At 38.1% G+C, this 14,657-nt stretch overlaps 2 protein-coding genes across 12 annotated transcripts in view; one reads left to right on the top strand and one right to left on the bottom strand.

Annotated features, from left to right (window-relative positions):
- LOC123771697 (platelet-activating factor acetylhydrolase) overlaps window positions 1-14,657 on the bottom strand; it is a 101,300-nt gene that overhangs the window by 33,200 nt on the left and 53,443 nt on the right. The gene's annotated exons all lie outside the window — the stretch shown is intronic.
- wupA (wings up A) overlaps window positions 1,763-14,657 on the top strand; it is a 41,541-nt gene continuing 28,646 nt past the window's right edge. For 2 of the 11 annotated variants that reach the window (XM_069313346.1, XM_069313348.1), the window contains exons 1-2: window positions 10,730-10,770; window positions 14,590-14,632. In XM_069313346.1, the coding sequence (XP_069169447.1) occupies window positions 10,745-10,770; window positions 14,590-14,632 (69 nt within the window). In that variant the 5' untranslated portion in view covers window positions 10,730-10,744. Of the gene's footprint in view, window positions 1,904-10,716; window positions 10,771-11,746; window positions 11,784-14,586; window positions 14,633-14,657 lie in introns of those variants that run through there. The other 9 variants (XM_045764343.2, XM_069313350.1, XM_069313349.1 and 6 more) reach the window with 9 other exon arrangements.

Consider the following 14,657-nt stretch of genomic DNA (forward strand, 5'->3'; position numbering starts at 1 on the left):
TAGAAGGGAGGGGAAGGGTCTGAGGGCTGGAGCCTGAGAGTGAGGGGTCGAGCAGTGGTGGAACCCAGGAGGGAGGGAGGGGGGGGCCAAGGGCATGGCTGGAGCTTTCCTCCACTTCCGTATAGAGCACAAAATATACTATAGTTACGGCCATGCTCCGTGCCAAGTGTCCAGGGTGTGCAGGGCGGGCGTGGTGTGGGAGTGGGTGTAATATGTGGGTGTAGGAGTGGGTGCGCAGGGTGGGATGAACCAAGAGGTCGGGCGTCGGGTAGGTGTTGGGAGTGAAGACTGCTATTTGTGAATGACTGACAGTTTTGCTATATACAGATAAAGTGTGTGGGAGGAAGTAGGTGAGTGGGAGGGAGGGGGGGGGATATAGGGTGACAGGTAGGTATAGAGGGCAGCAGTGACTTATAATCTAACAAACGATTGCTCCCTAATTTACTTGTCATTATAAAAGTCCTTCAGCCATCATCTAATCTCGAGTGGTCAATAACCCCTGCGCCCTTTGTTGTAACGGGTCTCTAACCGTCCTTCAGCAGCACAATGTTGTAACGGGTCTCTAACCGTCCTCCAAATGTATATGTTAGTTGCCATTGTAAATGAATAACCAGCCTTACCAGCTGCTGGTTATATAATGCAGTGTCCCCCCCACCTACCATCATGTTTCCCATCCTGTCTACTTTTGCAACAACTTATTGACTTTTTTGTCTCTCCCTTCAGTGACTCTGGTCTATTACATTTGTTCACTGTTCTTACACTAAAGTCCTTTCTAACATCTCCCTAAGTCATCACCTCAAATTTCCATCTATATCTCCCATTGCTCTACCCAGCCTGATAATGAATATGTCCCATTGTTCTACCCTGCTTTATACTGAATATGTTCCATTGTTCTACCCTGCCTTATACTGAATATGTCCCATTGTTCTACCCTGCCTTATACTGAATGTCCCATTGTTCTACCCTGTCTTATACTGAATATGTCCCATTGTTCTACCCTGCCTTATACTGAATATGTCCCATTGTTCTACCCTGCCTTATACTGAATATGTCTCATTGTTCTACCCTGCCTTATACTGAATATGTCCCATTGTTCTTCCCTGCCTTATACTGAATATGTTCCATTGTTCTACCCTGTCTTATACTGAATATGTCCCATTGTTCTACCCTGCTTTATACTAAATATGTCCCATTGTTCTACCCTGCTTTATACTGAATATGTCCCATTGTTCTACCGTCTTATACTGAATATGTCCCATTGTTCTACCGTCTTATACTGAATGCTCCATTGTTCTACCCTTATACGGAATATGAGTATTTTCTGTCTATCTTGCCGTCTCTCTTCTATCTCAAATTTTCAAGCGACATTAAGTCTAGCTGTCCCAGCCACTCCCCCCTCTCCCCCGTCCTCCGTCCTCCGTCCTTTGCAAGTGCGCGCACAAAAGTACATAAATTCTCTTTTAAGGTGTTGCTGAACTAGATCATCCGATGCTATGCAAAACTTTTATGTAAAATACTTGAGTAGACACCCTAAATCACACAAGTTATATTCTTATTAGTTATAATATTTAATCTTTAATTTATCTTACACATGTAAGATGAACCTAGAGGGAGAGGGAGAGAGAGGGAACGAGAACACTCAGGGGAGGTAACAGTAGGCTGGGCCAGGCCGGGCACGGGGGAGCGCCTCGCCCCCTCCTATTTGGGCAAGTGATGGTGGGGCACGTGACGCTTCTCCGCCAATCATAGCCCAGGATGCTGGCCCCGCCACGTGATCTGGATGAACCAATGAGGATAGAGGCGAAGCGAGAGCGTAAGAGTATGCCTCTAAGCCGGTACAGTCAGTCCCTTGGGCGAATTGACTGCACACGCCACCCGCGTCTCTCGAGCCCAATCTTTTTAGGTAAGTTCCCCGAAGCCTGGAGGATAACGCCGACGGGATCACCAAGTGGATGTTGGAGAACCAGCCTCCTCCTTGTCAAGCCCACAACCCCCATCACCAAAACGCCACCAACAAAAGCTTGATTTATTGATATTTGGCGCCGAATTATTACGATAGATAGTAGCAGTGATGCGAGTGTTGACTGTGATTATGCACAAGTGTCGGCAATGTTCCTTGCGCGGTACTGTGGCGAGGGAGTACTGAGGCAGACACCAGCACGGCCTCCATGCTCGTACACTACTAATGATACTCGCTCAGAAACCTCTCTTGCGACCACATTCTTGCTAAACACCTCTCAGAATCGGTCTGAAAAAGATATGATGGCTTCCATATGCCCAAAAGCACTTCTAAAGTATTACTGTAATATATATCAAAGTATGCTAATGGAGATTAACAATAAAAATTACAAATTAAATGAATATATAAAACGAAATATTCATATTAAAAATGTATATAATATTTACATAAAATATCCAAATGCTTATAAGTCTACGTGATCTCAGACTATCATTTTTAAGGCTTAGTTTGATTAGAGAACGATGTCAAAAATAACAGAATATATAAACGAAGAATGTATTTGAAAGATACAACGTAATTCGAAGATGATATTGCAAGCCATGGCGTAATTGGAGAATGAAATTGTAAACTTCAGCAGAATTTGACGTTCTTATTATAACCTGCCGTAATATTGCTGGGTGATATTGTCAGCAGCCACGTGATTGGTGGACCATATTGTAAAATGTAACCGTCTTGGTAGATATTGGTAGACATTGTAAACTGCAACATTATTGGCTGACAATATTATTAAGCAGCTGGCTGCGTTAATAGTGGATAATATTGTAAACTGCTTCGTGATTAGTGGAACTGGATGAACACGCTCGCTCTTCTCGACGTATGTAAACAAATTGCCTTGTTGGAACAGTCTGTGCCAAGCATTTCTTCTTGACTACTCACTACAGTAAAATTACCCGTGGGCGGCCCAGCTGCTTCCACGCCCGCCGCCATGGGTATTTTAAGACCAGGTGCGGCGGCTGAAGAAGAAATATGTGAGGGGGAGTCGTGAGGGGAAATGAAGATGATAGAAGGTACGAAAACCTTTATTTATTATTATTAACGAAAACAACTATTTACTTTTTTAATTAGACGAATATCTAGATTTTGTATAGTTACTGTAGTTTGAGAATAAGCTTTTACAGATGTCAATTGTTTATAGAAAAAGTGGGGAGTAGATATTCAATGGTATACAGCAGGCTTTTTTTATATATAAATACCGGGTACGTATAGATCACCGAAATCCCAAATTAGATCATCTTACTAGGATCAATTGCGGGTAAATTTTATTATTTTTTTTTTAGAGACAAGCACCATGTCCAATTATTAAAGATAAATAGGGGAAAACGCAGACGTTTAAAGGTACTGCAATTCTTGGTTGTGGGTTAAACTCTGGTTTGTTGCACTAGGCTCTACTTGAGTGACCATTCTAAAGTACCCTTCTGACTCGACGCCAAATAGGGGGTGTGACATATTTTGTCGAAATCAGGGCGCCAAACTGGATCGCGGAAGCACATGTGAATGGAAATTATAGGTCACGGTTAGTGAACATGCCTGTAAACTGTTTTGTTAATCGAGGAGTTAGTAGAAGTGCTAGGATGATTGGGGACTTTGTTATTTGTAATGCTAAGATGATTAGATATTTCTTATTCGGTGAATTTCTTAGTAGAAACTTTTGTATGACTAGAAACTTGATATTTATACCAATTGGGTACATGAAATGCTAGTTGCAGAGCTAGAGTAAATGAAGATTGGACAATCCGGATAATCAGGATTATCGGTACTTTAACTTAACAGGACTTTAACGGTAGGATCACTGAGTTTTGATAGATTCAGTAATGAGATGAAATGATTTTAGCTAAGATGACTGAGGACTTATTAGTCGTACGGGAGATTTGAATGACAACTTCTTTTACGTAGAATTAAAAGGACGAGGATTTGTCATAGAGCTAAGATGACTGAGGACTTCTTAGTTGTAGGACAAATTGACCGGCAACTTGTTCGTTGTATAGATAAGATGATACAGGATTTGTTAGTCATAAGGCTAAAATGAATGTGGACTTAGTTAATCACAGGGCTGAGATGACTAAGGATGTGTTAGCCGTTGGATGAGGACTTAGTCGTAGGGCTAAGATGACTGAAGATGTGTTAGTTGTTAGGCTAAGCTGAATGAGGACTTGTTAGTAGTAGGGCTAAGATGACTGAGGATGTCATTAGGCTAAGCTGAATGAGGACTAATCAGTTGTATGGTATAAATGTCAGAAGGCTTGTTAGTCGTATAATTTGCAAGACAAAACACCTACGAGGGATTGGTTAAATATTCTGACTACATCACTAACTACGAATATTTAAATAAATTCATACATCAAATCACAGTTTCACATAATTATCCCTCATCGTTATTCACGAAAAGCGGATATATATTTATGTAGCAAAATCTTGCAAATCAGAACAAAATGGGCTTAATGTAAGGTGTTTTTTGACAATCAAATAGAAGAAATTATCCAAGAACAGTCGAATTTATTTATAACAAGCTTCAATAAGCGCGAGAGCTTGATTCAAGATGCAGGAAAACTTGCACTTCGCTCATCAAGACAGCGGCTGAGAAGGTAGCATCGGGAAGGGAATAATACAGTAATGTATTTTCTCATGTTGCCATTGCAATTTTCGATATGACACAAAGTAGACCAGATTAGCTGAAGTTTTGTTTTGTTTGTGAGGGGAAGATGGGACAGGGTGGTGGAGTGTGAGGGGAAGATGGGACAGGGTGGAAGAGTGTGAGGAGGAAGGGAATGAAACTATAAGAGGAAAGCACCAAGCCATTACTACTAGTAAGGGGAAGTGCAAAGAGAATAGGGAGAACAAATTTATTTGTAGTCGGCCTCTGTGAAATAAAATTTATATTAAGGTTTATTAAGGTTTAAGGCCTATCGCCACGCAGGAATTTATTTATATCTATCTTTATTCGTGACAATTACTTTCTGTAAATGGGAGAAGGTGGACTTTGGCTGTTGACTTAAGCCTACAGATTGCTCGCCGTAACCTATGTGTTATGAAGCCTACTACTGAGGAGGTAACTTTGGGAATCCCCTGGAACGGATCATATCTGGAGTGGGTTCCGGGAGTTATTTTACTCCCCAAGCCTAGCCTGAGGCCAGGCTTGACTTGTCAAGTCATGAAGAGTACTGCTGAATTTTCTTGGGTTGTTATGTTTATTTACTAAGTAATGACAAGCTGCTCCACTTGCGAGCTTAGCTCATGCAAGATCGGAAGATCGGAGCAAGTGGTCATTGGTAGTTCGTGATACACTAATTTCTGCAGCAATATTTTGTTCTTGTGGGGCAGGGGTGGGAAGCGAGAGAAGGGATAGAAGGGGAAGTAAGGTTATTGGTACTTAAAAACTTTACACACAACTTGTGTAATGTGGAATAACGGAGGGTCGTGTATTTTCGTCTGCCAGGATCTTAAGAGATCTGGTTTCAATGTAGCCTTTATCATGTTAACGGGTAGCATAACAGACGTGGGTTCTTTGGATTGTCTCAAGCTTAGGCTAGAAATATACATGAATAAGAATTTGTGGATATAAATAGGAGCTGTATGTATTGGCCAATAGGCCTTATGGTTTGATGAATTCATTATACAACAGTGCGGGATTTATCCACCCTGAGCCTTAGATCTATATTGAACTTATGGTGAGAATCTGGCTTGCTCTATCTTTAGAATATAATTTCCTACTTCTTGTCTTCGTTGCCGCATTATTTCAGAACGTTCGACAAATATGTTGCCCAAGGCTCAGAAATTTAAAAAATGTGTGAAGCACGTAAGGTAGCGTTACGTAATTTGTCAAATACAGTACTTTTTTTTCCTTAACTGAAGACTTGGTGTGTAAGGGGGGGATACTATTTTTTTTTGGGGGGGGGGGGGGGGAAGGGAAATAGTCGTTCTTGGGGTTTAACCGAACGCCTTCTATTTAGGAAATGTTGGAACGAAGTAAAACAAAAAGCTAAGAAATGAGGTTATTGGTACTCAAGCTGCACCTTTTTCCTGCGCACTTCTCCGCCCTAAGAGCCGGGCGAAGCCAGAAATAACCGCGGATGTCTGCCGGTTCAGCAGGCTGGGGGATTCCACCCTTCCCTTTCCCCACATTCACCCACCCCTACTTACCTCCCTACGCCCAATACTCCTTTCATACCAGTCTTTAATGGGCCACCGAGCTTTCATCTCCCCTCTTCACCTCATCTCCAGATCCTTGCTCAAGATTTCTGCAGCCTCGCCCCGTTCTTCCATCCCCTGCTTGCCAACTCTATGGACATTTTTACCAGTCTTTAACCATAGAGTCTCAGTTGCTGAATTCTTACTCGATTCATGCATGTTTCTATCTCTTAAATTCTTCAAATACTTACGATATCAATCACTAAAAATGAAATATATTTAGCATTCAAAAATAGTTGCACACAAAATATATGACAAAAAAAGTTTCAAAATCAAACGCAAAATATAGATTTGATCAAATTATTTTTGTGTGCCAGGTGCAAATTAAGGCTCGGTTAGTAAGACATTTAGAGACTTAAGGCAGCTGATCTCGATACAAATATATATCGGTACTTTTGGTCTACATAACGCTGGCATTCACAGACATACATTGTATTCTAGTAAATGTGCCCACGTTATAAGCCGATATTGGGTTTTATCAAGCGTTTCCATGTCATATACCGATATTGTATTCTAGTGAATGTATCCGCGTCATATACCTATGTTGTATTGTGGGGAACGTGTCCAGATCATATACCGATGTTCTATTGTTGGGAACGTACCTAGCTCATATACCCATGTTGTATTCTGGCGAACATACCCACGTCATATTAATGTTTTATATGACGTCAATCCGCCACATCCGAAATAGTATATGCTGTTGGAGGCTGAGAAAGTACGTAGGATGAGTTTCTGATATACTGACTTTTGTTTGGTAAAACGACTTAGACAAGATTCCAGTCTCACTTGTTCTGTGGTAGACCATACTATTGCTTCGATTTAAATTACAACTTATCTAGCGAGTGAATGTAAGATTTACGATATTATATTATATTATATATATATATATATATATATATATATATATATATATATATATATATATATATATATAAACGATGTGGTAGACATTTTTGATTTTGTGGTGTTGAAGCGTTCAAACAAATGCACAGAAACAAATACATGTAAATCCTAAATGAATTAGTTTAATTGCACAATTCTTATTCATAGTGTCATGCACATATCGGAACCCGATATAAATCGTTTTGTTTTTATATCAAGCATATGCTAAAGTTCCTTTGATATCTAATAAATACTAGTAATAATTTCCGGTCAGATTCTCAGTCGCATACTTGAACAATTTTTGTTGTACGAGGCTAATGTCTAAACAAATTCAGTAGCAATTATAGTTATTTTATGTTCGAATAAAAACAATGGCTAAACCGATGAATGAGTTTTAAAGCAGCTGGAAACAGTGGAAGCTTGAAGGCCGTGTTTGGCAAGGGTCAGATATCAGTATCCATTTATGGCCTGGCTAGAGTAGAAGCAGCCAGCAGCCGCCAATGTTGGCACACTAACCCGCCCACCTTGCCAACACTTCCTCATAACCTCACACACTTATTTGACACTATTTTATGACCCCACGAATGTTGATAATCGTTCATTTAGTAAATTGCCAACTGCACAAGCTCCGTTTTGAGAAACGACCAGCTAATTCAAGAAATATCAAGATATATGAATATATCGAAGGAATTTGGAAAGAAAATCATTTGGATATCCCTATACGATAAGATATAAACATATTATGGAAAATAAACCTGAAAATCGAAAGAGAGATAGAACTAAGATAATTAAAAAAGATAATATTATATATATAATATATATACTAAACATTCAGTTTATAAGTTAATGTTGATTATACAGTACTTACTGTATAGTCAACTATTGTGTGTCAAATGCAAGAAATTGACAAGACTAATAAAGAAATTCAAAGCATATTTGGTGTGATGTAATTTGTAGTCACAAGATTAGAAAATATACACTTGAAGCTCTTGAGAGAAAAGTCTCAATATTAAATTTATATTTCTTATGAACAGTCGTGTTAAACGCAAGAATGTTAACCAGAACTTGAAAATGAACTTAGCAAGCAAGAAGCAGCATTCTGAAACACGTTTGTAGACAATGACTTTAAATTGCATACGTGGAAAAATAAGCTCTCGCTGATACAACAATTATTCTAATCCCTTTCTTTCTTTTCCAGATTTATGCCATTTTGAATCAGTTCAATTACAGTTTAAGTTGTATATTTTAAGTTACTAGCTTCTATTTTGACATTATTGAACTTCAGTGCTCTCTAGTATCTATTTTGACTTTAATCGTCAACTAGCAGTTTCCATACAACAGTTGAGTACTTGAATACAAAGTTTGTGTAGTCATGAATGTATAAGTGATACAGTACAGTTTGAGCATTATATCATCAATTAAAAGTACAGTGGATAAAATTAAATTTACATTGATTGTAGGTGCATTTTTACTAGGAGTTTTTTGCTTAAACTCTCTTTTTTGCTTTTCTCATGATTTAGGACAATAAGTTATCTATGACTTTAAGATAGCAAACAACATTAAAATATATATATATACCCCCCCCCCCGCTCTATTTGCTTTTGAGTATGATTTAAAATTTAAAGTTATTTTATGTCCATTTGATGATTTTAACAAATGACGAATTCCAAGATATAGCAATAACTCAATGTTAAATCTCATAGTTGCCACTTCACAGGTATAAACATTAAAAGAAATTCCTACCTAGGCTGTGTACAAGAATTAGTTATCAAGTACATGAACACTCAACATGCTATTCCAAATCCCAGGACAATTTTAATGATTCCTAGAGCACACCAGCCCGAACCTAAAGTTAGCTGTGTAAAGTTACATAGAATTATATTTAAGTGACACACACATTTCTTATTTCCTGTGAGGGTTTAAGGCCGCAAGGCTATCGTAGCCTATCGTAGCCTATCGTAGCCTCAACATGAAGAGTAAGTAGCCTTGGTGTTGATGACAACCATGTTTGGAGTGGTGGTCCCTTTCCCCCTCTCCTCCTCCCATACCTGCTTCTCAACCTCAACTCATTTTCAACTGGCAAACAAACTTGAATCCTATTTACGGGATATTCGAGCCCGTGCCACCTCTTGGATGGCTTAACCTTTATCAATCTTAAATCCTATATTCTATCCTCAATTTACAGGATAAAATGCAGGATTCACTAAATTCTTTTTAGTGTCACGAAAGGTTACGTGTCATATTAATACAACTTAATCATCTTTCAAAGACGTTATTTGCCAGTTGAGTGACGTCATTATATACAAGGCCTGTTGGGTGACTTGGAAATAAGTCAGCATTTCTATGATTTAATTTCAAGCATTCCAATTTGACACTAAGATGTTTGGTTTACATTTCATAACTATTACTTTGAACAGACTAAAAGATAATTTGTTACATTTTCGTTTGGTATAGTATTATTATTTTGTCTTATTCAGTATTATAAAATGCCATATTTAAGTAATTTTCCTTACAAACCCTATAATGGTTTATAGAGATGTCATTCTGAGCTTAAAATACTCTGCTTAAAAAAGGTTATCACCCTATGTGTAACATGGACAAAAAACCGTCCTAATGAAATGAGCTTATGTGACTCAGAATAGCCTCTCATATGGCAGTTGAGTTAGATGCTTTACCATAGCCCAGGTTTCAAGGGTATCGTGAATTACGATACATTTTCTCCCTTTCCCCCTTGCCTCTGGTAAGACGCTAACTCATCACTAATGGTGTTTGCTGTGCATTTTATTTATTTTTGAGGATAAAAACCTAATTGCATAATAAACATGTTAACAGAAGACAGATCACGCTAATCTAAAAATTTGGCAGAACCAAAACAACTAGTGAGGTTAATTAAATAAATACAATTGTAAAATTAAATAATCATATTCATCGCAACTTTCACATTCCGTGATGACTGACATTCGCTGGTTCCTGAAAGCAAGATTTCAGCAACTCAGCCAGTCTATTAAACCCTTGTTAAGCGCTTTTTTTTAAATTATGTAAATATTGAAGACAGTAAGTCACAAAAAACGTGGCTAAACATTAGACACACATAACTCACGCATCTGAAAGTAAGGGAAGTAACGTTTCGGTCTGTCCTGGACCACTGTCAGGTCGAGTATACTACGAGATAGTGGTTCTGGACAGAGCGAAACGTCATTTCCTTCATTTTGAGACGTGTGGGTTGGGTGTCTGTAAATATTCCTTGCATGATTGCCTTATAAACAAATGAATAATTAACTTATATATTATATATACCTAATCAAACTTTGTAAATGTAAATAGTAATAAAGAAGAACATTGCTTCGAAGACGGCTTTAAATTTACAATAATCGTAATATAGCGAGTTTCTGCATTCTATTATCTGGAGTGTTACTTACAACGACCAAATTTCATACAAAATACTGAACAAATTCTTAAGTTAATATAATAATTATAATTTAAATATTAATTTGCAAAGTTTGTGACTTACATTTTAGTTATGTTACATCTACCTCTGCGTTATATTTTTGCTAAGCATATTTATTTTTCCAAGCTTTATTTTATTGATTTAATATTTCTTACTAACGCCAAGCATCTCTCATTTCCAGTTCCTAAACCTTCCCACACATCAACACCATGTCATCTGACGAGGAAGAGTACAGGTAAGCTCTAATTATGACTCTAAAAGAGGACAGGAGAAGAAATGCACACACACTGAATTGGGACATCTAGGTTACTGGAGAAGACTGTATAGACTTGGGTTACGCTATTCTGGGATTTGTGGAACACAAAGCTCAGATGCACATAATGAACACTTGTGTGGGACACAGCTTTTGACACGTGATTTCGTTTTGGACCAGAACGTGAATATACGATACGTCAAGCATCGTTCTCTCACTGCAAGTGATACAGTAAGCATCATTCTCTCACTGTGATACAATAATTTACTTGAGTAACGAACACCTTTTAAGGACATGTTAAACCAAAGTATCACGAATTAAACATGCTTTCAGAGGATTGGGACAATTGGAAGGGATACAGTGGAAAATTCTTGCAACCAAACTTTCCCAACCCATCAAGCTGATATCGGAGTTGAATTTATTACAAATGACTGGTGGCCATTTGTTAGCTGCTGCCTTTCGCTGACCAATAGACAGCACGTTACAAATGTTGCTCTCGTAAGATTATAACATTTTCATGCACTAAAGATCACTTAAACCTGCTAGATACTGGAGGAGAGCTCGTCGTAGTACGAGCCCTCAATGCCACCTATATACTGCTATACAGGTGGCAAGGACAGGAAACTCAATGAGGTCTCACTGACCTAGACAATAAACACTATTATAACAAGACATCAACAGTAAAAAAGTCAAGAGTGTTTAGATTAGTTGCCCTTCTCCACCGTTGGTCACTCCCACATGTACACACATATACATAATATGACGAAGAGGAATTGGCCACTATGAGACAACTTAGAGTAGGATCAAGAAAAAAAAACCGATCATTTAGAATCTGCAATCATGTAAAGATCTAATTTTCTTCCCCTAGGTATATAAAAAATCGACGAGCTGCCGTATGTCAAGAAATATATATATATAGAATTTTGTGCACTAATCTCTATTTTTTTCCCTCAAATAGCAGTTCAGAAGAAGAAGAAGACACCATGGCGGACGAGGTACAAATGTTGTTCCATTTCAGACTGTAACACTTTTTGTATTAAATAACACGAAACTCTAATAATATTAAACAACCCAACCAAAACTATGTGACAATAGCCTAGGACAGTACGTGGCCTCGAGTGTGATCAACAGGGTGACAACGGTAGGTACACCGTTCGTAACATGACCAACCCAAACCTCACAAAAATCCACCTTGCAGCTTCGTATGGAGGGCTATATCAGTTTTTTGGGGGCCCAAACTGCACCTTATTTCTTGATAAAGTAAAATTAGTGCCTCACAAATTTGTGTTAAATATTAAGTACTAATGTGTACTTCGGGGCTGGTATACAAATCCTGTCTAGTACCAATGTCCATTCTCCTCACCCTGTTTCCTCATACAAGTTTGCCATAATTTTTTCAGTAATAGTATCCCTCTCTCTCGCTTTTACTCGATTATCTAGTTTGAAGACGTTACCGGAGGTACATTTCGACTATAGTAAAGATTTAGTTATACAGAAAGAAACAGTTGGAGCATTTAATCTTTGCAAACTACATACAGACATACAGCAAGTTCTATTTCAATAATTCGGAAATTTGTGACTTTTAATTTCAGCTTATATCTTTTTTCTCCATTTTGTATTTTCAGTTGAACGGAAGCCAAAATTTCCTCATATTTATTTTGTCTGTCGTGCGAAAACTGGACTTACATTTGTTCTTATTGACATATAGAAAGGCTAAACATAAAGATTAACATTATACAGACTAGAAATTATTTTCACAAACACATTGTACATAAGATGTTAGTTTGGTGGGATGGCTATTAAGACCACGCTGTAAGTGCTAACTGGCCAACTAGCAAATATCCTTTAGTAGTGCGCATAGTCCAGGATTACAATAAACACTCATTGTATATATACACAGGGATATGGAATACATTTCTTGGTATATCCCCTTTTAAACGCTCTTGTTATAAGTATTTTTAAATTCACACAGAATTATAAAAAACGACAAATGCAGTAACCCCTCAGAAAAAATCTGAGAGTTCTTCAATATATATCAATACTTATTGACACACATTTTAGTAATATATGCTTTAGCATATTTTGTTTTGTTCGCAATATCTCTGGTGCTTAATTTTTTAAAATAGGGGTCATCGATTATAGTACAACCACTCCCCCATCCTTTCCAATCCCTATGGACATCAAAGCTAAAGCTATAGTACAGCCTTTTATTTTGTGGAAGTATTCCCAGTTTCTATTATTCGCTGCTCAATATATCAACAGGAGTCGATCCCTGAGCTAACATGGTAGTAGGGAAGGACATTTTTTTTTTGTCTTGTAGGTTAAAGCTATGATGGGATATGGAAACTGCTTGGCATTTCCAAGTCTCGTATTGATGTGTGTGTGTGTGTGTGTGCAGTGCAGGTTTCCAATTGTGTTTAATTTGTATTTTTCTTTTGAATAATTTAAGCGAAAAAGAATTGTAAAATATGACATAAAGGTAATTATTAAGAATGGGAAGCTAATCTATCAAGTGTTTTATTAAGAAAAGAAAATTTGAACTACCATTTGATCTAAATTGCTTTTATGTCTATATTTTACGTTTTATTTCGTTGATTTATAATCCCAAGTGGAAATGTAACATTCAAATATATCTCAAGCCTTATGTGATTGAGAGTTGCCAAGTCTTAACACAAAAATGACGTTTTATTATTAAGCAGAGAGTGCAATTACATATAATTTACATTATTAACAGCACAAACCATTAAGTAGGACCCAATTAAATAACTATGACATTTTGAAAGCAGAATAGAGGCGTTTGCACAAATCATTCCACAATTGCTTTGTCTTAACATCTTTCTGTGGTGTGACTTCAGCAGCTTTCAATAAAACTATATAAAAAACCTTTGCTATCGGACTCACAATGACCGCTGATCCAGCCCGTTCTCTTGATCTGCCACAACGTACAAAATACAAAGTCCTAACCTAACCGGAAAAGTACAAACCAAAGTCACCCACCTAGCCTAACGTACCGATGCATAGAAAACGTATATATTTTGAGCCGTTGTTTTCCCTAGTACTTTGTAATGTGTACGTTGGAGACTATAACGTACAAAATGAGACGTATTAGTTGAGAGGCAAGTTGATCAACCCTCATAGGTCTTTTCTTCCTCCCTCCACGCGCCCTGTCACAAATACTTCCTATCATGGAAGAGGTTACAAACACTAAATATTTTCTAATCAACTTGAGTTCTCTAAGCTCTCACATCTTGGACATCAGACATAAATGTGATACAATTGTAGTTCGTGGAGAGGAAACGAGATCTGTGGGGGGAAGAGCGGCCCCGGCACCTCCACTCCTAGACCTTGCTCCTTAAGACTTTCTCAGTGCTTCACACCGCTTTTAGATATCGAACTTGAGTTAGGCTTTGAACCTGAGCATGGGATGCTACCGGTCTTGATCCTTAAGACACCATGGTCACACGCTCGCCAAGTTTACAAACTAAATATACATCAAATAGATCCCCAAAGTATTAGTGCATCTGGAAAGGTATATAATCCTATTCAAATTATGGGAGTATATAGTTAAATATTTGTAGAGATAATAAGGCCAATCAAGTGAACAAGTCAACATTGGTAGCAGTAACGAGATCTTGGAGGTGTCGGGTCCTAACATGTGAAGCAGGAGGATCATTAAAGATTTAACACGATGTAATATAGGAAGAGGAGACAGTCTTAACGCTCTGTAGGTAAATGGGGGTCGATGCAACTGCATGTGTGAGCCTAATGAGGAATGTTGTATGTTTCGGTCCCTCACAGCAGCGAGGAGGAGTCATCCGAGGAGGAACGCGAAGATCCCGCGGTCGTAAGTTGTCCTCAACACTAACACA

Source organism: Procambarus clarkii, chromosome 75, assembly GCF_040958095.1.
Source record: "Procambarus clarkii isolate CNS0578487 chromosome 75, FALCON_Pclarkii_2.0, whole genome shotgun sequence".
In the NCBI taxonomy this organism is placed as follows: Eukaryota; Metazoa; Arthropoda; class Malacostraca; order Decapoda; family Cambaridae; genus Procambarus; species Procambarus clarkii.